At 39.8% G+C, this 25697-nt stretch overlaps 2 protein-coding genes and 1 pseudogene across 5 annotated transcripts in view; 2 read left to right on the top strand and 1 right to left on the bottom strand.

Annotated features, from left to right (window-relative positions):
* Positions 1-922: 922 nt before the first annotated feature.
* On the bottom strand, positions 923-25650 carry LOC144650498 (solute carrier family 15 member 4-like). Of its 3 annotated transcripts, XM_078510189.1 has the most exons (7): positions 25584-25650; positions 7950-8174; positions 5282-5561; positions 3650-4332; positions 2456-2846; positions 1677-2024; positions 923-1541 (listed from the first exon to the last, which is right to left on the bottom strand). In XM_078510189.1, the coding sequence occupies exons 3-6, from the start codon at positions 5547-5549 to the stop codon at positions 1678-1680; spliced, it is 1689 nt and encodes a 562-aa protein (XP_078366315.1). In that variant the 5' UTR covers positions 5550-5561; positions 7950-8174; positions 25584-25650; the 3' UTR covers positions 923-1541; position 1677. The 3 variants fall into 3 exon arrangements, with proteins under 3 accessions (XP_078366315.1, XP_078366316.1, XP_078366314.1); XM_078510190.1 differs by lacking the exons at positions 7950-8174; positions 25584-25650 and adding an exon at positions 25385-25568; XM_078510188.1 differs by lacking the exon at positions 25584-25650 and having other exon boundaries at positions 7950-8265.
* On the top strand, positions 9823-15782 carry LOC144650499 (solute carrier family 15 member 4-like; annotated as a pseudogene). The gene is made up of 4 exons (XR_013570128.1): positions 9823-10316; positions 10947-11632; positions 12284-12671; positions 13563-15782. The product of XR_013570128.1 is annotated as a solute carrier family 15 member 4-like (transcript).
* LOC144650489 (uncharacterized) overlaps positions 18302-25697 on the top strand; it is a 40022-nt gene continuing 32626 nt past the window's right edge. Inside the window, exon 1 of the mRNA XM_078510170.1 lies at positions 18302-18407. Within this exon, the coding sequence (XP_078366296.1) occupies positions 18353-18407 (55 nt within the window). The 5' untranslated portion in view covers positions 18302-18352. The remainder of the gene's footprint in view (positions 18408-25697) is intronic.

Raw genomic sequence — 25697 nt, 5'->3', positions numbered from 1 at the left:
CAATCAATAGCAATCGATAAACCAATCCTTATCGATTTCCGATGTCAATCGAACTCACAACTTTTTTTCTTTATCGATTCCTATCGAGTGGTATCGGAAATCGATATCAATCTTCGATTGATATCGATTGCTATTGATTGTTATCGATTATCGGTTTATCGATTGACTACGCCTGGGTCATTACAGGGGAATCTCAGACCTCGACCTTGATGAATTGACCTCGCTGTCGCTCGGTCAATACATCAAGGCCTCGGTCTGAGATTCCCCTGTAAAGACCTCACTCTCGGTTAATAAGTAGTATGTAAACATCAAACAATGTTCAATAGCTCAAGAATGGCCGACAAAATTTCTCAAGCGATACCATTGAAACTAACTTGTATTCCATTGAAGAAGTCTCGAAAACGTAAGCTTACCTGCTGAATTATTTCCGAGTGCAGTCCATTTTTATCGAAGCTGAATTTAGACAGTTTACTCTTCAAACAAACCGCGCTTACTTAATCTTCTTTTTAATACAGTTGAATTCAGTCTTCGCCAGCGGATGTATAAACTATCTTGAATAATTTTAAAGTTTCTGTCTTCACAACTCCGGTTTTGACGCATTCTGTGACCAGAAATGACAACTCTGGTCTAGCGCTACTGATAAAACACGCCGAATCAACGAAACAGTTTGGCAAAAATTTTCCTCCGTTCCCCGAGCGGGCAAGATGGCGACAGCTGTGCCACTGTGTCAGTGGGCGCGCGAAAAATATGACAGTTATAAAACAAAACAAAACAAAAATAGAAAAGAAAGAAAGAAAAGAAAAGGAAAGAAAAACCTCTACCGAAACCTCCAAAACTATAGTACAGATTTCCAACTTTAAATGAGATTTTACTACAACCGTTTTCTTTTAGTTGCTTTAATAAGGTAAAAAGAAGACTGAAGTGGGTAAAACTCTCTTTTAATTATAAAATGCAGTGTAATCATTTTAATCCATCTTCTTTATACAAAGTTATTTTCCCCATCACTGGAGTAGTAATCATCCCGTTTAATTCTCTTTCTAAAAATATAAATTAACTGAAATCTCTGTTTTCACAAATTATATTTCCGGGTTTCTGGAAGAGAGAAACTTTTTTTATATAAACATAATATATATATTAATTTTGTAAAATTCCCCTTCTGGATATTCTCTCTAATCCTTTATACTCGACGACTCATTGAATAACAATCTAGAAAACACCTAATATGGAGAATAAGCAGTGCATTTGTTCCCTCACTGACGGCAAACAGTTCTGTATTTGCTCCGCGACGTTTCTACGTGACGTGACATGAGTGAACAATTTCCACTGCGATAATGTTATTTTCATTTTCCATAGGATTTATTTAATTTTTTTGGAAAATGTAAACTAATTAAAAGGTACGATGTCGTTTGGCGAAGAAGTCACTGTTCACGCCGCCAATAGCCTAGTCTCCTTTATAGAGCCGTTACTTGGTTCGTCACGCAAGTGGAAAGAAGCGTTGCGTGACGACACGAACAACGGCTACGAATAGGACTACCAAAAACCTAGCCTGCGTAGCTGGCGGTATTTCTCCTCCCCAAGCCACTGGCGGCTGCGCCGCTCGTTGTCGCGGCTTCGCCGCTTACTGTTAGGCACTTAAAAACCGAACAATACCGCCAGCTACGCAGGCTACCAAAAACCTTACACGGCCTTAGCTGAATGTAAAAGTGGAGTATTAATTGGCGCCTGTTCTTGGTCCTCTTCCACTGTAACAGGAATTCTTCTTTGTGTTTCCACGTACTTATACCTCCGGGCGAGGTAAACAAAAACAAGAAAATTCAAAAACATCACAACAGCAAGAAAAAAGAAATAATTTTCCAGTTTGCCGTCGTTGAGATCCTGTGGGTACCATGAACCGCCAGTGGCCTTCCTCGCTATAGCTGCGAGAGCCCCTGCCACGTAGAATCCTATTCCAATGGTCGCCAAGTTAAGGCCCATGATGACGCCGCGAAGGTAGAGAGGGGACTGGGAGTAGGCAAAAGCTAGTCCTGGGAATGATAAAAAGAGAAGGAAACAAATATTAAGAAAACAGTCGAACAAGCCATTGAGGGGGGTACTGAGCTATTTGTACGTGGAACAGGATAACACTGCAATCTCAAAGGGAATCATTTTTCGCGTTTTTTGGTCATTTTGAAAGGGCTGCAAACATGGCGCGAAAAACAGCGTTTGCATTATAATATAAATCTGCAACCGAATTCATGTTTCTCGATGACAAATAGCAAACACGCGATATCACGCTTCCAGTTAGCTGTGCATCCTTCAAATACATCATTTTTAGGTTTTTCGCGCCATTTTGTTTCACCACCCTTTTTCATCTCAAAATGGCGGGAAAACTGCGATAGAGCACGTGCGGCAGCACTGAACACGTGCCACTTGCATGTGCCACGTGCATTACCCTCTTAGGATCATACTTGCTCACCTGGAATCGAGGTTAAAACTTCTCCAGTCCCCTGCAGCACATACTGGGGAACTTGATAAAAGATATTCATCTGAGACGCATTCACTGGGGTATCAAACGGATGCTGTTCAAAATAGCCATGAGAATCGATGTACTTCTTTCTTTCAATCTCCATAAGCCCCGCCATGATAACAGAACCCATGGCAAACAGCATGCCAACACCCATTTTTCTCAGCGGTGTAAAGTCAAATCCAAAATGGCGAAGGGCTGGGTAGATGATGCGGTCCACTACTGGTATAAGGATTAGTAACATGCTGATTTCAAAGAGGTAAAGGGACGCAGCCGGCATGGTAAAGTGTTCTGACAGTTTCAGCTTCATGAAAGAACCTTGAAGGAGGTAGCTTGTCTGACCCTAGGAGAACAAAGAAAGTAAAGTTGAAGCCGTAAGAGCCGTAGGGAGTGTTTATTTCTTTTCCCAACTGTGTTATGTGTTATCAGGCTATTTAAAACAGAAGGCTCCAGTCTCCTTTGCACGTTCAAAAGCCGGTAAAACAAGCGCAAACACAAGTGCAAGCAAATGAAACATGTTTCATGAACTTGTACTTGTATTTGCATTTTCATTTGCAGCATCGGCATAAAACATCTATCCAACCTCGATCCCAGGCTCCCTTTCCTTTTCCTCCCTTGTTGTTGAGCATAGAGATGTTGCCACTGGGCCTTTCTTTTCCACAAAAGACTCTTATTTTTTGTGCAGGCTGGGAAGTGGGGAGAGGTGAAAAGTAAGCATGCAGAGCCTGGAGAGAATGGCAACGAAAGCGCAATGGGGACACTGGGAAGGGAAAAGCTGAGCCGTTCCCTTTCTGTTGTTCCCTGCGCTCCCCTATTTTTCATTTTTGGTGTTTTTTTTTTCGTCTTTTTCCCTGAAGGAGCCTCTGCGAAAGAGAGAGGTCACTGGGCAGGTACAACCATCCTCAGCCAGGGTCTCTCTACTCAACAACAAGGGAGAAATAGAAGAGAGAGTCTGGGATTCACGTTGGTTATCTATCTTGTTTGGGGGTGTACTGTTAATGACGTCAATGAGCTACTGATTGTCGAAACATCATCTTCACCACTTATTTCAAATGAATCCCTAACTTTGTAAGTGAGTACGCATTTAATGTTTAGGCATTTTTGTTTTTCAGATAAGGTTTTTGCACCAGTCAGTCAGTTCCCTACCTGTCCATAAATTGTCCAGTATAGGATAAATGTAAGAAATATTGGAACAATTCTCAACACAGATTTGACGTCCTCTACTCGCTGCTCTTTGTATGTCCCTCCTGAACTCTGCTTCGCCCGGTCAAGCCAATGAAATCCTTCACCCTCACCACCCCTGCATCGGATCTTCTTTAAACCTTCCCATATTATCTTCAATGTATCTGTTAAGTAACTTCCCTTATGTGTGTGAATAATGTAGTATTTTCTGCCACTTATAAATAACATAATTGCCAAAAACATTGACAAGGCAGTTATGACGTAACCATAGAAGAACGAAACTTCTTGCTGCACTGTGACGACTGCAGTGTATGCTAGGAAAGATCCTAACTGAATAAACCAGTAAAACCAATCAAAAAACCGCTGGACTATTATGGGACCCTCGTTCTCTATCTGATCTGCCCCCAAGGGGGAAACATTGGCTTTGATGCCGCCAGTTCCCACGGAAATGAGTAGCAGCGAAATCCCCAGGAATGCCTCTTTACTTCCTGTGGTTAATCCATAGCTGCCACTATAATCAAATGTTGCAGCTGCCAGAACAATTGTGCCGACAACATACAACAAAGAGCTTCCATATATGGTGTTGTAACGACCAAGGAAGGTATCTGCGACCCATCCACCGATCACAGGTGAGAAAAATGAGGTACCTAAAGGAAATAAGAGATGGGCGTCAATAGCGGCAATTTGAATTTAAGCGCCACACGGTAGAGCACATCTTCAATGAAGCGAGCAAGCCGACTTATGATAGCTGAATCCACTTTACAGACAGTACATGGACTAATTTTTTGTCCATATTTTCTATCTTGTAATTACACCCGCTTTCAGTGTTACATGCATAGTTGCTTTCTATCGGCATCCATTTTTTGACATGCTTAACAAACAAGATGGATTATAATCTGCCAATCACAGCCACCAAGCATGACCCTCTGAACTTGTGGTCTCATTTGCATAAAACCAACACCGGTATGCATCTGTTTTGATTGCCTCATTTTTACACAGCACGTCAAAAGCCGATGTCGAAAGATGATGCCGAAAGATACATTTGTAAGAAAGCTACATGTATGCACATAACACTGAAAGCAGGCGTAATGTGGATATTTGATTAATAGTCAGACACTTTTCAGGGCTTGAGACTAACTTTTTAACTCACTGGTTTACTGGCTAGTGACATGTCAGATTCTACTAGCCAAAAGTTATTTTTCACTAATCAGGTATATTGATTTCTATGAAGAACAGTTGACTTTTCCAAGTTTTTCACTAGCCAAATGGCTAGTAGGAATGCTAAACCTGGTAGCCAAAACCTAAATTTTAGTAGCCTTTGGCTAGTTGGCTACCGTTAGTCTCGAGCCCTGCTTTTTGTGGTCCCTAAAGTGTCTGTATAAACTTGTAATTGGTTTGACTGAGTAACCATTTGCATATTAACAACTAAAATTATCAACATCGATCATACATCATCATCATCATCACTTTTTTTAATAAACATAAATATTACAAATTTAATTATTGAACCCAAGAAGATGTTGCACTATTAATATAAAAAGCAAAACAATAACAAAAAATGAGGACTAACAAATAGAGATATCACTTTATATCTACCTTGGAATGCAAGACTGATACTGCTGGGTAAAGGTGCTTCAAGTTTTAAGTAGTCTCGGCAGTACAGCACAAGGTTTGCCACAATACCATAAAATGTGAGACGTTCACACAACTCAGTGAACAAAATACAGACTACCAGCAAAAACCTGGTTCTTCTGCTAAGGGGGCCTGGATGTGGGTCCATTGGTGCAACACTTCTGCTGGTCCCAGCAGATGATTCACCCAGGATAGGGCACAGTTCAGGATTCTTCTTTGTCCAGTTCACCATTGATCTGTGGTGCTAGGTTAAGATAATAATGGTTTAATTTGATCTTTGAGAGCAGCTGAGGGATAAATTTATTGTACTTGCGCGCATTGCTATACTAAACAGTGACCTGAAATGGGTTAAGGGCCCACTGACGGATTTCTTGTGCGTTGCTAAGGTGCTAAAAGAGCGTGCGCTGTATTGCATGTACGGGTTACTCACGCTATCTGTATGCGCCAGATGTGCAAAAAAAATTCCTTTCGAGCACTTCTTCAAACTCGCCAAATAAGATGAAACAATAAGAACTACCGAAAAACTTCCTGACTATTAATAGTTGACTTCACATCTGAGAATCAGTCAGATTAAATTGAACCAGGAAAAGCAGTTTTTTTACACATGCAAATAATCTCAAAAGCGTACGCGTACAACTAGCGCGCGCACTGTTCTCTTGTCAGATGAATAACGCATGCGTTAACAAAATGATTTCCGGTTTGCAGAAAAAATCTAAATACTTAGCTTGGCGGTCTTTAATTTGATTCACTTCTTTTCGACATAATATATTTTTCCGACCTGGGTCGGGAACATAACTAAGTATTCATTTGCTTAAATCATTTTAATAAAAATTTTATGGACAAATCAATATTTTAAATCTCTTTAAAAAAATTATTTTCCATAATGAAATGAAACCCATACTTACCAAGATACAAAAACAAATAAAGATCATCAGACACCATGAATGATTTTCTGATAACATGCAAAACATCAAAAATTTTAGACTTTTTCTTTATTGGTCACGTGATCATGGGCGTGGCCCAATGACGTCATATTTACGTTATGGACTGAGTAAAAGATTCAACCATAACTAAACAAGAAAAATTGCTAAAACTATATAACAGTGAATGTCCCTAGCAACTGGTCCAATATACACGTCAGTGGGCCCTTAACATTGTAAAAAGAGCTAGTTCTTAATTAAAGACTTCATAAGGACTTTTTATCATTGAAGACCTTTCAAAAGAAGGGGGTATAGTGATGGGGTGGGGAAGGGGGAGGGGGTGTTGGTGGAGAGAATACAGCAAGAAATCTCGCAAAAGATTTCAACTTGGTGAGCTCAACATTTTTACAACAACGCTATTATTTCAATATTGACCCAGCATGGAATTTATACTGGAGAGAAGCATATCACCTAGTTCAAGGTGATATGCTTCTGACTGGATTATACTAAAGGTAGGCAAAATTCCTTGATTTTGTATAAGCTTACAGTTATTGCAAGTCTTGTGTCGCTGTGTGATTAACTGAAGAACATTAGGAAATCTAAGGAAAATCTAAAGAAATCTTATATTTCGACACCAGAATTGTCAATCAGAAAATTCCTGACATTAGATATTCCCGGGGTATCCAATCGAACGTTCGGTAATCGAACTCAATCGAACACCAATCGTTCGATTGGGTTCGGTAATCGAACATAATCGAACTCACAATAAAATTTGGTCAATCGAACTCAATATTGAACGTTCGATTACCGAACAGTGAACAATCGAACTCAATTGAACGTTCGATTACCGAACAACCAACAATCGAACTCAATCGAACGTTCGATTACCGAACTCCTGTTTGTTTATGCTGTTGCACGGTGCACCATTCCCCTAATCCTTTTTTGGCGATTCGCCATACCCGGGATAGGACGATTGTCTGCACAATAGCCACGGACACACCAGTCTGCCACGTGGTTGGGAGAAATTTTGTAACACATGTGTGTTCTTCACATATTGAACACAACTGTCTGTGTTGCAGTGAATAAAATGGTGCAACTTCCGTTTGAGTGTAATGGTTAAAAGCAGGGGAGAAACCATATCCTTCCTTCTAATATAGAAATGTAAACAATAGTGCATTTCAGTTCTTTTACCGTCGTTTTGTTCTCTTCTACCAAATATATTTTATTAAACATTGACATTCAGTTCGATATTTGGACGTTTTTATATTTATTCCATTCAATAAAAGTTGATTTTGATTAGTCCTGCGTGATTTACTTATCAAGAGAAAGATTCCGAACAAAATCGAACCCGATTGAGTTCGACTGTGTTCGATTATGTTCGATTGGTTCGGAAATCGAACTCACAGCAAAATAGATGTTCGATTTTGTTCGATTACCGAACCCAATCGAACGATTGGTGTTCGATTGGGTTCGATTGATTTTTGGTTCGATTTTGTTCGATTGGATACCCCGGGGATATTTATCGATCCTCAAATTTTCTTCCGTGTTTCAGTCTGACTTGTCAGAATTGCTGCCTGAAGACGGTTTGCGTGATAAAAAAGCTTGCTTTGATCAGCGTAAATGGTAGAATATAATTATTAAGTTTACTAGTAAGTATAAATCCAACAAGGTGTACTCTCCGAACTATCACTACCTTTATAATTTCAGCTTACCTTTCAGAAGTCGAGGACGTCTGTATTTGTTTGTATAAATGCGTTTGACACCACGAGCTGTAAAAACGTAGTTGGGAAATACAACTTTCGATTGCTGCCACTGCCAAAGCCACAAAGCTTTAGGTAGCCAGCGCGGTCCTACGGCGCGAGCTGTATTTCCCAAGACGAGCCTTCGCTTAGTAGCTGAAACCTCGCTGAAACCCGCTTCCAGGCGCAGTGTGTGACCTGGCTAAATAAGTCACGGGACTGTCATATGAGAACCCCGTTACAGCCCGGAGATGATCAGCTTCCTTTTCTCCGGGCACGAGAAAACTTATATATTTTCGCAAAGAAAAAGACATGTGTTTAGTTTCTTGAGAAACAAAAATACATTATTTACATCACATATCATTTTCCTTACACTGACAATTTGAAATTGCCATGATGGTGAATTTTCGGAACCGAATTTTAGAGAATTTATTTTTCGTGACAGTCCTTGTAGGGATTTCGTGACAAAATCAGGCCAGGTCCCTAAGGTCTGTTTTGGGGGCATTGTGTGAGTCTCACATGATAGAGTTAGAGGCCGGTCTATCGCTTTGTCTGACTGTCTTGCATGTTAAAACTTTTCCTCTTGGCAAATCTATGAACTGTTTGGGAATGACTGTTGTTCTTTTCACCTAAAGGTAAGCATTTGAAGTACGCGTATAGCATAAGGTGGTAAATTTGAGCACTAAACGCCGAGCTCGCATTTGGAATTTTTTTGGCGAGTCACTCAAATCATTCTTCAGTCGGGCGATTACGAAAATTCGAGAAGCTATGCTTTGCACTGGGATGGTGGTTTGCGTAAAAAGTCTAGAGTGGAGGCAAAGGCTCTGCTGTACAGTTTCTACGTGGTCGATACGTACATGATGAATTTAACAGAATGAAGGACAGATCATTCAGGAATTATATACGAAGAGAAGCTGTGAAGTCTGCAGGTGTCGGCTCCAAACAACGACGAACGCGCGAACACGTGTCACAAGGAGTGAAGTTGGCAAAAGAAAGAAAGAAAATCGCATTCAGACACTGCATTTGTTTATGGTATTCTTAATTTCCTTGTTGTTCGTTTTTCTGAGGACCGTTTCCGGGAGAGGAAACGAGATAATTTGATATTGCTTGACCTGTTCCCAGTGCGCGTGATTAACTCGAGAATCCCACAAAACTGATTTATGAATTCCACAGATCGCCAGAATGGGTAAAATTTGTTTGCATAAAATATATATTTTTAGCCCTGCACTGAGTAAAATTAAACTCAATTTATGCGTCTTGTTTCATTCATCTGTTGTTCATGTCGACGGTAGACTAAACAAAAACTTATTATGCAAATTAAGTTTGGGGCTGTAGACCTAATGTGTAGAAATGGTTGTCCTTCATTTCTGTTATTTGGTTAAGTTTCTTAAAATGCTGATGGTGACACTTGAAAATATATGAAATAATATGCTCTTCTGAGAAGTTTCAGTGTTTTTGGTTTAAAGGCCGCAAAGTCATGGAAAAAGCCACCTTGGCCTGCTAGCCTCGTTTTCATGTTTTTTTTTTTGCAATATAAATGTCCCTGTAACTTCCCATTTAACAAATTGATGTGAGTTGACTCGGGGCTTTGCTACTCGCCAGCTATCATCCTATAGAAACCTCAAGCTTGCTGTGTAGTTGTTAACTAGAAACTGAGATAAACTTCTCCTCTGCACTAATGGTAGAATTACTTTTGTATTTTCTTTTGTCCCCAAAATCTTTAATGTAAATTAAAGAAATCTTGAATCTTCCGGTTACATGTAATGTGTGGTTCTAGAAAATGTCCATACCCCCTCACGGAAGGGATTTTCCCTATGAGCCCCCCCCCCCCTCCTCTGGAAATTCCAATTTAGCTTCATACATTGCTTTAAAAGTTTTGGGTCTTTGCGACCCCCCCTCCTCCCCCGGAATTTCCAATCCCTTCTGTGGGGGGAGTATGGATATTTTCTGGAACCACACAATTTTATTTATACAAAACTTCTAGATGATAAAAGAATGAGAGTAATAAGCAACTTCTACTTTTCGTCAATTTTGTAGGAATGCAGTTCTTGGTCACCTAACCTGCAACAAGAGTCATGTCAAGTGAAGACGTAAATTCTCCATTAATCTCGGAGAACAATGACAGCCTTTCAACTGTTGGTGGGGGCAGCAGTAATTCTTCTGTTAGCAAACCAAGCATGGGGCGTGGCCGAAAGTTCCTTGTCACACTTTGCATTCTTGTAACAGAGTTGTGTGAGCGTCTGACGTTCTATGGATTGACGGCAAATCTACTGTTATTTACCAGCAGTGAGTTAAATCTTGACTCACCTTGGCCATCAACTACTAATTACTTGTTTCAAGGTTAGTTAGTACTTTTCTATTTAACTTTAGTGGAACCTTCATTGATTTAATGAACCTCTACATAACGAAGTCCTCGAAATAACAATAATAATTGATCCTCTTTGTCCTCTTGGTAATACTAAAATACCATAAAGTTCCAGTTATAAGCCCTGGGCTTATACAACTTCGTAAGGGGTTTTGGGTGGGCTTATAAGCGGAGGGGCTCATATCTGGGAGGGCTTATAAGCGGAACAAAAAAACGTTTCGGGCCACCAGAGTGTTGATCGAAATACGTTTTTAGGTTAAAAACACATAATAAAGCAACATTTAGCCCTGTTCAGTACCGTCATTCAGCAGAGGGGGCCTTATATCCGGGGGGCTTATAACCAGATCTATTTTTCTGTTTCCAGGTAGATGGGCCTTTAACCGGGGGGCTTATAAGCAGGGGGGCCGGGGGCTTATAACCGGAATTTTACGGTATGAGGTTGATAAAGTAAAAAAAAATTCTCCAAGTGGGTATATAAGAAGCAAAAAAGGAACCTTAAGACATTATTGTTAGCAATAGGGATGATTACGTACAGGAAACTACTTCTGATAATCCTTTAATATATATTTTGTTTAAAAGCTGCTGTACTGTTTCTTGTCCTTCAGGAACATGTTATCTCATTCCTTTACTTGGAGGATGGCTAGCAGACACTTACATGGGTCGGTTCAACACCATTTATGCAAGCTCTTTGTTGTATGTTGTCGGAACTTTGCTACTGGCTGCAGTTTCCATGAGAGATGATATGTTCAAACAACTATTCGACGTCAAATCCGTTCACAATAAAACAATGAGATTGGTGTACTTTGTGTTGTCGCTAGTGATGATTGCATTCGGCACGGGAGGAATCAAAGCCAATGTGTCGCCGTTTGGAGCAGATCAGGTTCAAAGGGAAGGACCTAGAGCCGTCCAGGCCTTCTTTAACTGGTTTTACTGGTTTATCAACATAGGATCTTTAATCGCGTTTACAGTGGTTGTGGGAGTTCAACAATCAAATGTCTTTTATGGATATTGCATCACAGCCGGTACAATGTTTCTTGGTGTGATTGCATTTCTTGCTGGTCGTAACAAATACTTAACCAAGCCGCCAAGGGGCAGTCAACTCACAGAAACTGCAAAAATAATCCGTGAAGCAATAAGAAATCGCAGGCAGAATGCAGGAGCCTGGCTGGATGGAGCAAAGAACAGCTTTGGAGGGAAATTCAGTGAGGCACAGGTTGAAGATGTCAAGGCACTGTTGAGAGTTATTTTTGTATTCATTTTTTTCATCGCTTACTGGACAATTTACTCACAGGTTAGTCTCTCGTTAACTAAGTGTGTACTGTAATGTGAGGCCTTTTCACGTAACCCTGATCATTCCCAGTGTATATAAAGGTGTTTTTGTTGTTTAAATTTATCTTTGGTTTAAAATTTTTTAAACTAGTTTGATTTTTATTTCCCTTTGTTTCAGATTAATGATTATGAACATAAGACAATGGAAAATGGATGGGTGGTTCCAGAAAATGCCTATACTATCCACACAGGAGGGATTGGAAATTCCTTGGTGTGGGAGGGATCTCAAAGGCCCAAAACTTTAAGGAAATGTATGAAGCTTAATTGCAATTTCCAAAGGGTTTGGGGGGGGGGACAGGGGTGTTAGGAAAAATCCCTTCCGTGGGGGAGGTGTGGATAATTTATGGAACTACACAATATAAAATTAATAAAACAAAAACATGTACATGTACATGTATTTTGGTGGTGCCAAAACTATTGACAGTAAGCTATTGTATTGTGATTTGGGTATTGTTTATTTCTATTTTCTTATGTAGATATTACCTTTTTATTTGTACATGTAAAAACAAAATTTAAAATATATTTTGTTTTGAAGAGAAGCAAACATCAATAATTTATAATGTTTTAAATGACATGTATCTAGTTATTTTTAACATCTATATTTCTCTGTCAGATGCAGACAACATTCCTTATTCAAGCTACCTACATGAAGTTAAAACTGGAGAATTTTACAGTTCCAGCGGCATCCTTGTCAATTTTCGACATTGTTGCTGTTCTAACACTCATTCCCATCATGGATCACGTTGTCTACCCTCTTCTTAGTTACTGCGGCATAAGGTTCACTCCTCTGCGGCGCATTGGAGTTGGAATGCTGTTTGCAGCAGCATCTGTGATTGTGGCTGGAGTGATTGAAATAAAACGAAGAAATACCTAGCACGATGGTGGGTTTGAAGTACAAAAAGTTTTTGATGAAAACCGCAATGCTTCAAGTTTAAGTATCTTCTGGCAAGTCCCACAATTTGTGTTGATTGGATCCAGTGAAGTGCTGACAAGTATCACAGGTAAACAAAAGTATTATTAATAATGTCCTTTTTAACTCAATTCAATTTGAAAAAGATGAAAAATGTTCATAATGTCATGAACAAAGAAAAAATCTGAGTTCCAATGGGAATCAAAGCTATGGCCACCCAGATACTGGTTGGACAAAAATGTTTATAATGTCATATTAACAAAGAAAAAACCTGAGTTCCAATGGGAATCAAACTTATGGCCACCCAGATCCCAGTTGGACACTCTAACCACGAGCTACGAGGGACTTGCAGTAAGCTGGGCCATTAACTAGGTTTATATGTGACATGCATCCTGCATACTGCTAGGATCAGCAATGTCAAAAACATCAAGTGTGTAATATAAATAAGTAATAAAGATGGTAAATTTTAAGCTCGGTGATAAATAGTAAGTGTTTGTTTATGAGTTAATACAGTAATAAATATGCAATGCTATATACTTTTACATGTGAGTATTTGGCCTATGGTAAGGGTTTGAATGGACCAGCAGGGCTAATACACTGTACATAATAATACACTCCTGTATCTAGGGCAAAAGAGGAAATACTTTTCCCAAGACTGGGGGGAAAGAGGGAAAGAGAGCAAGACGATTAATTTCATGTGTACATGTAATGCAATTTTTCACGAGCATTGTTGTTTTAAACGATAATCTTATGGGGTTAAAAATATTTGGGGTTTTTTGGTTGCAAATAAAGAAACTAGTATAAACTTGAAAGACTGTAAATTGGCTAATTTGCATTTGAGAGAAATTTTCATTATACCGTTGGAGAGAACTGTTTTGTGATCTGTGAAAAATCAGACTGTCATTTTTTTTTCTCTATGGGTGGAAACCATGTATGCAGTTGCATGTACATGAAATTAACCTTGTTCATTTTTCTTGTACAGGACTTGAGTTTGCATACTCTCAGGCCCCTAAGTGCCTTCAAGGACTTGTGATGGGTGCTTTTCTTGTCACAAGTGGCCTCGGAAACTATGTCGCAAGTCTTCTTGTCGTCATAGTCAGATCAGCAAGTGACAATGATTGGTATCCAGAAAAAGACCCCAATCAAGGCCACTTGGAATATTTCTTTTTCCTGTTAGCTGGACTGATGTTGGTGAATTTTGTAATTTTCCTGTATGTTGCTTCTTCATATAAATACAAGGCTGCGCCCAAAAGAACTGAAGAGATTTTAAAAGACACAAGCCAATCGACTGATGGTGACCCAGCTGTGTAAAGTCAGTAAGACCTAGTCTGAAGGTAGCAAAGGGTTTATGTGCGACACATGAAAAGGACAAAAATGAATTTGACTGTGACACCTAAAAGACACCTGATTCGTGAATCCAGCTGTTTCAAGTACAATTTATGTATATGTGACACATGAATTTGGTTAAAATTTGTGCGTGAAACAGGAACGCAACCCACATGCTTGTATATAAGGGGTTAATCTAAACTGTCCTACATTTACTTGGGAGGTGATCATTTCCATGTCCTTGGCCACTAGACTTTAGGAATCTTTTGATTGGTGTACGAGTACAAGAATGACCACAAAGGCGTCTTTCAAACCTAGTGCTTTGATACTTTCAATTATTACATTTCACGTTAATCTCACGCCTATAGACTCATTTTCAACTGGTCCACAACAGGGAGGAGTGAGGGCTTTGGGAACATATAACTTGATTGAAACTAACAAGTTGTACTCATACTACAATGTGAAGGTCCCAATTGACTATAAGCAGTCCTTTGTCTCTCTCATGGATTGTCAGCAAAAAATGGAAAATTACAAGTGAGAGAGAAAAGGGATAAAAATGTATTCAAGCATGTACACTGGCTAGCCCTTCTCACTAAAGATCTGTTAAATTATCTAACTTTATAGCGACCTAATATGCACAATGGGCTTCAGTCACATACTTGCACGCATTGCTTGCCTATAATGTTTCATTTAACAATTATTCCACGAGTGCGCGTTGGATATGAGATGGTAGATAGTCATCGAGGCACGTAGCGCCGAGTTGGCTATAACGATCTCGTATCCAACAAGCGCGAGTGGAATAATTGTTTTATTAAAAACGCCTGAAGAATTGCAATATTTGAGCTAACAAATTATTATCTCCCCACCAGCAAGGCTTCACAATTCGGTTGGCAGAGCCTCACACTGGTATGACAGGTTGTGGATTCAATGCCCCTCAAGAATACATTTTATCGTGTCATGACATCGACATGCTTTAATTAATTGGAATAATATTTCGTTTCATTATATTAATAACAAAAAAAGTGATATTCAAAATGCGACCAACCAAGGTGGGTTTACAAGATTTTTTGGTGTTAATTTTAGTGTAAACATTCAGGGTTGATTTTAGTTTGTTAACTTTCTCCGACTGTTAATTTTAGAGTTTGGTTCTTGCACAATAGTCTTCACACAAAAGACAAGTTCCTTAACCAATACAAAAGACAAGTTCCTTAACCAATTTTCTTATTTTTTTTTTCTATTGGATTTGCCATAGGAGAATTTTACTACTTATTATTAGTGTATTTAAAAAAAAGATTTTAATTTATGTATTTGTAGATAGAATTCTTGTTGTGTTTCTTTAGAAAAAATATTGACAACATATGAATTGATAAATAAAATCCAACAATATTGTAAATTTCATTCTAGCAGCCTAATTCTTATCTCGTTTCCGTAGGAGGTGCTTCCCTATACATATAAGTGACTGGGATATGCTCTTTGGAGGAAAATCTCTCAAGATATGTGACAAACATTTTGTGGATATGCCTCCCTAAATGAGACCAAAACCCTTAATTTACATCCCCTTTTTCATATGGGAGCTCCCTTACCCTTACCCTCTGTACTTGCGCAGGTAAGATCGCGCGCGCGCTCAGAGTTTCATTCCAGACGTTAGCTTCGGAACCGCGCAATCTCGAAACCTTTACTGGCGGTTTGTCCATACGGCCTTTGGCATAACTGTGCGCTATAAATAAGCTGCTTTGTTATATGCGCGCGCAGTGAGCATTTTTAGAATGTTTAGGTAACGCATAACTGATGTCTTTGACCCTTGCATCCGCTCCATGCTCCATGTGAATAATGGCAGGTGTCTAATGTTACGAAATAAAGGAAGTTTGAATCACGATTTTGGTTCTTTGGAAGTTTTTCTCTTATCATCGTCACTTTTTATAATTAGTTAAACCTTAAATAAAGCATCTTTGATAATGTTATTTAAGAGAGATTTTCGCTGAACACCGTGGCTAGTGTGTTTTTAATCAGGATCTTTGTACACTATTTCTTCACTGGTCTTTACTGTCGCAGCCGTGTCAGACGGACACAATATAAGTATGCGGATCTACTACTAAAGGTTCCAAAGAATCTTGCTATCTTTGTCATTAAAATGTTCAATTTATAATAGACAATTTTAGCATAAGCGTGGAAATGGACGTCGAGGAGGCCTGTAAAATAGCGACCTTCAGAATTGACTACGAGTACGACTTTGGAATTTCGACACAATTGTATCCCACAAACTATAACTCTTCCCTGTTGCTGACTAACACATAAATAAACGTTAGGGGTAAGATAGGTGATTAAACGAGGCACACAAATTTGGTTTGAAAACTCGTACTCGTAGTACAATCTGAAGGTCGCTTAGAGTGCCGTTGAGTACCCACCTCGCTTGTGAAATTCGCGCTCTCTGGTCATTGGGTGGCAGCCGTGGATTATTTTTTTCTTTTTCGACCTTTTTCATCTTCCCCGTCAGTTGTATGCCTTCCTCCCTTTTCACCACAGTTGAAAGATTGTAAGTTTTGTACTAAGTTTCCCTTGATGTGGTTCCCAAAACTCTGGCAGGGCAGAAGAGCGCGAATTCGTGACGGGCACTTCTTAGACTTCTTTATACAGAAGTCTACAGAAGCGAGGAAGGTGAACCTCCTCGTCATCCTTTTCCACGCTAATGCGAAAATTGTCTTGTATAAATTAACATTTCTGAAGAACAAATTAGATTCTTTGCAACTTTTAGATTTATAACTAGTTCGGATCAATTTGGGTTTCTGTTTTGCGTCTATTAATGTACGTCTAAAGGCTGGTTCTCATATGATCGCCCCGATCGTCTCTGTCGCTTCTGTCGTTTGCAAAGTCTGAGGTGATTGGATCAAGCAAACTTTTTGAAGCGACAGAAGCGACAGCGACGATCGGGACGATCATATGAGAACCAGGCTTAAGTCGCGACAGTGAATAAATACCAAGATCAATGAAAACTCTACCCACGGTGTTTAGCGAAAATCTCTCTGAAGTAACATTAGCTAAATTACTTTATTAAAGGTTTAAATAATTATAAATAGTAACGATAAATTGAGGAAAACTTCCAAAGACGCAAAAATCGTGATTCAAAGCTCCTTTTATATCGTAACTTGAGATGCCAACCATTATTCACATCTTGAACACTGCCGTTGCAAAAAGTCTATTCGCTGTTTTCACCGTTCCCATAATACATCTTGTTTACCCCCCAAAATTTTTGCATAAGCATTGTTTTCAATTTCTCTTGGGATTTACAATGACGTGCAATCGTCCCAAGAGAAATTGAAAACAATGCTTATGCAAAAATTTTGGGGGGTAAACAAGATGTATTAATAAGCGAATGCTTATTAAGACCGGGTATCCAAACCTCCTTCACGATTAGAGCAGTTTTCAATTGAGTATCGTAAAACCAAAACCAAAGTAATCACTCTGGCCAATCACAAAGAACACAGACAATCCAGTAAACCAATCAAAACTCGAAGCAAATACATGTAGCTGGCACGAAGCGCGGGAAAACGTGCGCGAGCGAGTCACGATTGTTTTTGGTTTTAGTTCTGATTGGCTGAGAAAGTGGCGCGAGATTTTTTTAGCCAATCAGTAAGCGTAGTAATGCAAAACCAAAGCAAACGCAATTAAATTTCGACACTCAAGTGAAAACCGCTCTATGATTTTTTTTGTTTTAACTTGTTGAATCATTTAATGAGTTTGTGTCTTTTCTCCGTTTGCTAAGTTTCTTTCCCTGGGTGGGAGATAGGGTCAGATTTCTCCGTATTCGTAATTCTTGTTTCGATTGAGAAGATGTATCAAACACTGACGAGACATGTTTCATCGGCTATCCAAACACCTCGAATTTCGTCAAAAAAATCTCCGCTGCGCGTCGTATTTTCAACTCTCTTCTCCCGATGAAACACTGTCTCTCGTGTTTGATATATTGCGTGAAACATTGCCATGTTGTGAATGCAATCGCCCCTCATCTACACCCAGCCGCTTTGGGAGTGAGAGGTTCCTGAAAGGGGGAAGGCAAGTTGGTTATAAATCCTATTTCTCGGTTCACATTTTTGTCCAAACCCCAGTCCCTCTTCCATTTCTTTGTTTGTGATTCCCAGTCCCAGTGACTCAAAACTCATTTGCAGTGCCACTTTATACAACGACGCGCTATAAAAAAGGGGCAAACTATAAGTTGCACAGAAAAGGGAAAAAATATTGTGGTATTCGCCCAAAACAAAACAACATTTTGTGTCTACACGCATTCGCTCTCCACACTTACTTATCACATCCTATGTCGCTCGCCTTGTCACTTATACCGACCCTTCCTATTGCGTGACTTGAGTGGAATACCGTGACCTCAGAACACGTCTCGATCTGGTTTAGTCGCGTGACTTCAGTTGTTGTTGAAGGCGGATTCACAGACTGAAGATGTTATTCGTTCATGTTATTACCTCTTCTCTCCTTATCCTGACAGCGGTAAACAGTAAGTTTGTACGAGAAACGGTTATTTCATTCATTTAACAACAGTAAATCAATAACTTCGTTTAAGATTTACTGTTGTAATTCAAGCGAAAAGTAAAGTTGTTACTCGTATACTCGTCTTGACGAGGACTTCATATATGACCCATATATCTATAGCAATTTGCAATTAGAATGCTTAGACTAATTGTATGAGCTCTAACTTCAAAAGTAAATGAATTAGTTCGATTTAAATCAACGTTTTCATTTTATTGCAAGTTCGTTTTTGTAGATGATGGCAAAGGCATGATGCGACTTGTCCGACTAATGCATTAGTCAATTGAAACCCCGGCCCCCCGACCCCCGGGACTTACCGGGGAATTTAACATTCACCAAGTGTTAAAACCCGGCTTATTTCCCCACCCTAGGGTACTAGACGATTGTTAAAAGCCCCGCGTAGCGGGGGCATCCGAATCGACTTTCAGGAAAAAACGGACAAAAATCTTGATTTCGTTGCAGTACCTAACAGGTTTTTAAGAGAGATGCTCAGTGTGATCTTTCAAGAAAGCTCGTTCCAATTCAATGGAAAAGATGAGCCATGGGCACGACAATCGCCGCAGTTTCTGCTGTCATCTTCACGGTCAAAATAGAAAACAAAATACAATAAGCCTATCCTTTGGAAACGATTTATTGACGACGTCTTTTAAACTGATGTGGGACACAAGAAGAGACAAAATAGAAGAATTTCTTCTAAAGGTAAACAGCTTTCACCTTACGATATAATTCACGGCTGAAATCTCAGAAACCGAAACTACTTTCTTGGAGACGATAGTGCACAAAGGTGGCAGATTACAAGTACAATATAATGAGTCTATTTTTATCGTGCGAACAGCGTCGCGAAAGGCTTTATCAATGAAGAAGCGTGGAGACTTTTTAGAACGGATTCCTCAGAACGAACATTTTGAGAAAAGCATTTAGTCCTTTATGTTAAATCCCGGCTGCCGTCCCCGCTTCAGGTGATCGCGTGCTGTTAAATCACCGCTCCACGGCCCCGGTCTACCGACAGTTTGTTAAAACCACCGCCCACCGGGGCCAACGCGCCGTTAAAAGTGCGTTAAATCCCGGCTTTGGACGCGTTAAATCCCCGCTAAGTCCCGGGGGTCGGGGGGCCCGGGTTTCAATTGACTGATGCATAATCCATGTCTTACAAAGCTTCGTCAAGCGAATTGTACTTTTCATAAAGGACTGCTTCGAGAATTAACATTAAACCCATCATTTTCTGTGAACAATTTTAAAGTAGTGGAATTATTTTATCCAACAAATTAAATTCCGATTTTACACGGTGAATCACCACTGCGCGCGAGAATAAAAGGGATTGTTTTTCAAAAAAACAATATTTAGGTCTTAACTTAAAGGGGCTATGTCACGCAATTTTAGGCAATTTCGGCACTGACCAAATGGTCATAGAATTAACTAAAATATCATTACAGTGGCTTTTAAGCGATGCAACTTTATCTCGCGAAGACGGCACTTTTCACGATAATATTGCAGCCGACGAAGAAGAAATTCAAGAAGCCAAGTAGGACGACCCAACAGTCAGCCAACTCAATCGAGACACGCACAGTAGCCTTAGAATCCACGGCTGTGTCTGGAGAGGAGACGTGCGAGGAGTCCCCAGTACGTCATTCCCTCCCCTCCCCTCCATCGCGACTCGACGTCTATCTAGCGTCGAGGCGACCTATTTTACTCAAGTGCCTGGTAGGCGGGCACAGGAATAAAATATAGAGATGCTCTAGAGGGAAGAAACCGGGAGACTCCTTGCACGTTAACTTTTCCCATTTGTTTCCTTATCTTTGCATCTTTGTTTCCTTATCTTTGTTCCCTACCTGTCCATAAATTGTCCAGTAGAGGATAAATGTAAGAAATATTGGAACAATTCTCAACACAGATTTGACGTCCTCTACTCGCTGCTCTTTGTATGTCCCTCCTGAACTCTGCTTTGCCCGGTCAAGCCAATGAAATCCTTCACCCTCACCACCCCTGCATCGGATCTTCTTTAAGCCTTCCCATATTATCTTCAGTGTATCCGTCAAGTAACTTCCCTTATGTGTGTGAATAATGTAGTATTTTCTGCCACTTATAAATAACATGATTGCCAAAAACATTGACAAGGCAGTTATGACATAACCATAGAAGAACGAAACTTCTTGCTGCACTGTGACGACTGCAGTGTATGCTAGGAAAGATCCTAACTGGATAAACCAGTAAAACCAGTCAAAAAACCGCTGGACTATTATGGGACCCTCATTCTCTATCTGATCTGCCCCCAAGGGGGAAACATTGGCTTTGATGCCGCCAGTTCCCACGGAAATGAGAAGCAGCGAAATCCCTAGGAATGCCTCTTTACTTCCTGTGGTTAATCCATAGCTGCCACTATAATCAAATGTTGCAGCCGCCAGAACAATAGTGCCGACAACATACAACAAAGAGCTTCCATATATGGTGTTGTAACGACCAAGGAAGGTGTCTGCAACCCATCCACCAATCACAGGTGAGAAAAATGAGGTACCTAGAGGAAATGAGATATGTGAATAATATGGACATCTCACAAGTTCACTGAGACACTTTGAGTGGTCCTTGTGATGTTTGTATATGAACAATGTTTTTACATTTTCTTTACTACTAAATTAAATAGTATAGTCATAGGGCCAATACCCTGTAACTAAAATTAACTAATCAGATTGTTCCATTGCCAGTTTGGAGCAGGTATTGTCCAAAGTTATCCCATGTGAATTTGTGTATCGAAATGGCTAACAAAAAAGGCTTACAAAAATGAAAAAAAATTACTTGCATAAAAACCCTCCTGCGCTTTCCTCTCGGAATTCTTTTCCAACTGAGACACCCAATGGGCCCTTAGTCAGAATTCCATTCTCTTTATCCTTTCCACTTCCCACTAACATATATAAAAATCTTTTTCAGTCATGTAACAAGTCTCCTATTAACCAACAATGCTCAGGACCATACTGGGAGAAAATTGGCCATATGTCTTTTCTGTACAAACTTTGTTGCACTTGGTCTGTACTCTGTACCTTAGGCCAATATTCTCCCAGCAGGGTCCTCATGCTTGGTTAATAAGATATATTCATTGCCATCATCATCATCATCATCATCATCATCATCATCATCATCATCATCATCATCATCATCATCATCATAACCATTAATTTTTACATATTAAATAAAAATAAAATATTAACCCAAGGTATGTCCATAATGTTCGCTTTATAAAATATATACTATATACAAGGCTAAAAAGAGTTAAAATGGTAAAATTAATATGATAAAACCAAACGTTTTCGGCTGTTTGCCATCATCAGGGTTGAAGAGACCGTCCGCACGCATGCATTTATATCTTATGTAATTCCCGTTGGGAAAAGTTTACTGACATAAGAAATGACTTGTTTGTTCAAACTGGGGCGGAATTGTTGGATCATTAGACCCTCAACGATTCTACGCTTGTGGAATGTCTGTGCTGAAGAGAGAACACGCCAGGTGAAAGAATGCGATGGGTTTTCCCGCAGGTGTTTTGCAGGTTCAGAGGTGTGAGCAGGATTTGAATGTTCCGCAATTCGCACTTCTAAATTTCGCACAGTCTCGCCAATGTAGTCAACCCCACAAGAACAATCTCCTTTGTAAACAACTTTGGATCTGTGAGTGTTTTTGTCTTTGTTATTAAAGAGGCTTTTGATGCGCCTTGTTTGCCACAGGATTACAAAGATGAAGTTGAAATTAGTAAACTTGTTGAGTTTAGCAATAAACGTTTTACTAAGTTTTTCGTTTTTGCCGCAAAACGGGAGCTTGATGAAAACTTTCTTACGTTCTTCGAAGAGAAAATCTGGAATGATGTTGTCGTCTTGTGATGAGTCGGTTAGGAAGTTGTTGATTGTATGCGAGATAAAACGTTTCGGATAACCTGCTTCGATGAAAGAAGTTTCTAAAGTTTTAATGTCCTTCTCAAAATCGGTGGAGATTCGTTTGGCTCTATGGAGTGCGCCAGTGATGCAATTCCTTTTCCACTTGGTAGGGACCTCAGATTTCCAATGTGTTGGTAATTTCCCCGGTTTCTTAAAGACGCTGCAATTGAACTTGTTGGTGTAACTAAAGGCAGTATCAAGAAAGTGGTCGGGGTTTTCTTCGACAGTGAAAACAATGTTAGGGTGGTAGCGATTTAGGCGTTCAAGTAGAGCATCAGGCTCGCCCTTTTTCTTCTTAGAGAAACAATCATCAACATATCGATCATAGAATGGTGGGTTGAAAGGTCGGACTACATCAGCTTCTAGTTTGGCCATGAAAATGTTAGCAAGGACTGGAGATAGTGGGTTGCCCATGCCGCATCCATCGATTTGTTTATAAAGCTTGTCGTTAAAACTGAAAACTGTATTCTTGGTGACATTACAGAGAAGACGTCTAAAGAGTAACTTTGAGCTGAGTTGTGGTAGCTTGTTGTTGGTGTAGATTTCATAAATGATGTGGTCGATGGTTTCATCGAGCGGAACTTCAGTGAAGAGAGAGGACACATCATATGATACCAAGACTTCGTCATCATCAACAGTTCTATTAGTTAGACGCTCAGCGAAATCGGTGGTAGTTTTGATGCTGTATTCATTCTCAGTGAGAGGGAGTAAGTAAGAGGCTAGGAATTTAGCTGTTTCGTAATAAAATGTTCCACAAGTGCTGACAATCGGTCGAAGTTTCAAATTGTCCTTCGTAATTTGCTCAGGGTTCTGGAATTTATGGGTTTTGGCAGTCCCATAAAGGAAAGCAGGCTGGTTTGATGTCGGCTTGATCTTATCCAAGGGCAGAGATGACTTGAAGTTTCGGGTCAGAAAATTTTGAAAAGATTTAAGGTCTTTTAGTGTGTTGTCGTCAGTCACAACGTATTTACCGTTAGTTATGCCTTCTTCGATCATAGTTTCAAGTTTGTTGACGTAATCAGCACGTTGCATAATGACGACTGATGAATCTTTATCGCCGGAGAGGACCACTAAGTCGGGATCAGATGCTAGTTTTTGTAAGACTTTGTAAGTGTAATCAGGAGTGTTGTGAATGTTTTGATTGAAGAGGTTCGAGTGGACGCGGAGGAAGTGTTTGAAATCTTCATGTTGGCAATCAGGAACGCTTGAGCTGACTTGGTTCAGAAGAAGTTCAAACTCCGACAGGAGGTTAAGTTTCACGTGCCGGTTCTTGTCGATGAAACTGTGGTTGAGGCCAAAACGTAAATAATGTAAAGTAGCATCCGGGATGACTTGACTTGAGAGGTTAATAATAGGTACTGAAAAGTCCTTCGGCTGATGTTTACTTCTCAGAAGTTTGGAAAGCTTTTTGTTCTTAGTGCAAAGAGAATCAAAACGTTCACGACGGAGGGATTTTGATACCATGCGATGTATAAGTTTGAAGGCGCCTGTTCCATGTTTAGACACGAAAGCTGTCCGGAAGATTAAGAGGTCAGCATTGACACGGCGAAGCTTGAGGCTATGCTCTTGAAGGTTCGCTTTAAGGATGCTCTTTACAGCGGTGTAACGGTGATCCTCTGATGCGAAATTTCCATTCACTATGGCGAAAGTTGGTGTGCAGCGGTTCCACAGTGCTTTCTGTACAAATCCAATGCTAGCAGCGGTCCTTTGAAGTTTAGATGTTAGGTACTTCAATGTTTGATATGAAAAAGCGATGCCTTGAGGTAAAGGGATGTCCATAATGTTCGCTTTATAAAATATATACTATATACAAGGCTAAAAAGAGTTAAAATGGTAAAATTAATATGATAAAACCAAACGTTTTCGGCTGTTTGCCATCATCAGGGTTGAAGAGACCGTCCGCACGCATGCATTTATATCTTATGTAATTCCCGTTGGGAAAAGTTTACTGACATAAGAAATGACTTGTTTGTTCAAACTGGGGCGGAATTGTTGGATCATTAGACCCTCAACGATTCTACGCTTGTGGAATGTCTGTGCTGAAGAGAGAACACGCCAGGTGAAAGAATGCGATGGGTTTTCCCGCAGGTGTTTTGCAGGTTCAGAGGTGTGAGCAGGATTTGAATGTTCCGCAATTCGCACTTCTAAATTTCGCACAGTCTCGCCAATGTAGTCAACCCCACAAGAACAATCTCCTTTGTAAACAACTTTGGATCTGTAAGTGTTTTTGTCTTTGTTATTAAAGAGGCTTTTGATGCGCCTTGTTTGCCACAGGATTACAAAGATGAAGTTGAAATTAGTAAACTTGTTGAGTCTGTGGTGCTAGGTTAGGAAAATACTATTCAATAAGATCTTTGAGAGCAGCTCAGGGATAAAGTATTGTACAATGTCAACTGCTCTACTAAACAGTGACCTGAACAGGGTGAATATTGTAAAGAGAGCTAGTTCTTAATTTAAGCCCTGATAAGAGCTTTTTTCATCTTTCAAGACCTATTGGTGAGCTCAACATTTTTACAACTACATTATTATTTTAATATTCCCAGCATATTTATTTTAAAAGGTCACTTATCCAGTCAGCAGAATGTATGGTCATGTATGGAATTATTGACTGTGTACATGATATACTGGATATTACTAAAAGTAGGCAAAATTCCTTGATTTTGTATACAGTTATTGCAAGTTTTGTGTGCGATTTAGTGACGAACGGTAGAAAAGAAATTGCTTGCATAATAAACTTTGGCGTCTAAGGAAATCTTATATTTCGCGACCGGAATTGTCAATCAGAAAATTCTTGACACTGGATATATTCATCGATCCTCAAATTTTCTTCCGCATTTCTGACTCGCCAGAGTGGCTGCCTGAGAACCATTTGCGTGATAGAATAAGCTTATATTTCGATCACAGTAAATGGTAGAGTATATTCTTCAGTTTATAATCTAACAGGGTGTACTGTCCGAACTAGCACTTCCAAATTCGTTCATCTTTTGCCAGGACGTTTATAATAATCAGGATAATAATTTCAGCTTACCTTTCAGAAGTCGAGGATGTCTGTATTTGTTTGTATAAATGCATTTGACACCACGAGCTGTAAAAAACGTAGTTGGGAAATACAACTTTCGATTACTGCCACCGCCAAAGCCACAAAGCTTTAGGTCCTTCGGCGCGAGCTGTATTTCCCAAGACGAGCCTTCGCTAGCTGAAACCCGCTTCCAGGCGCAGTGTGTGACCTGGCTAAATAAGTCACGGGACTGTCATATGAGAACCCCGTTACAGATGATCAGCTTCCTTTTCTCCGAACGCCAGTACCGGTCAGCGGTACGTTAGTAATAGGCATGCGTAGA

This window comes from Oculina patagonica, chromosome 4, assembly GCF_052425735.1.
Source record: "Oculina patagonica isolate OP01 chromosome 4, crgOcupat, whole genome shotgun sequence".
In the NCBI taxonomy this organism is placed as follows: Eukaryota; Metazoa; Cnidaria; class Anthozoa; order Scleractinia; family Oculinidae; genus Oculina; species Oculina patagonica.
Note: the sequence above shows the minus strand (reverse complement) of the source record. Positions and strands in the feature narration are given on the sequence as shown.

Excerpts from the sequence above, each read along its gene's own strand:
- LOC144650498 (XM_078510189.1), bottom strand. The coding sequence starts at position 5,549 with ATGGTGAACTGGACAAAGAAGAATCCTGAACTGTGCCCTATCCTGGGT. Across the intron at positions 4,333-5,281 it reads TATCAGTCTTGCATTCCAAG|GTACCTCATTTTTCTCACCT; the intron begins GTAGATATAAAG and ends TATTTCCTTTAG. Across the intron at positions 2,025-2,455 it reads AGTTTTAACCTCGATTCCAG|GACTAGCTTTTGCCTACTCC; the intron begins GTGAGCAAGTAT and ends TATCATTCCCAG.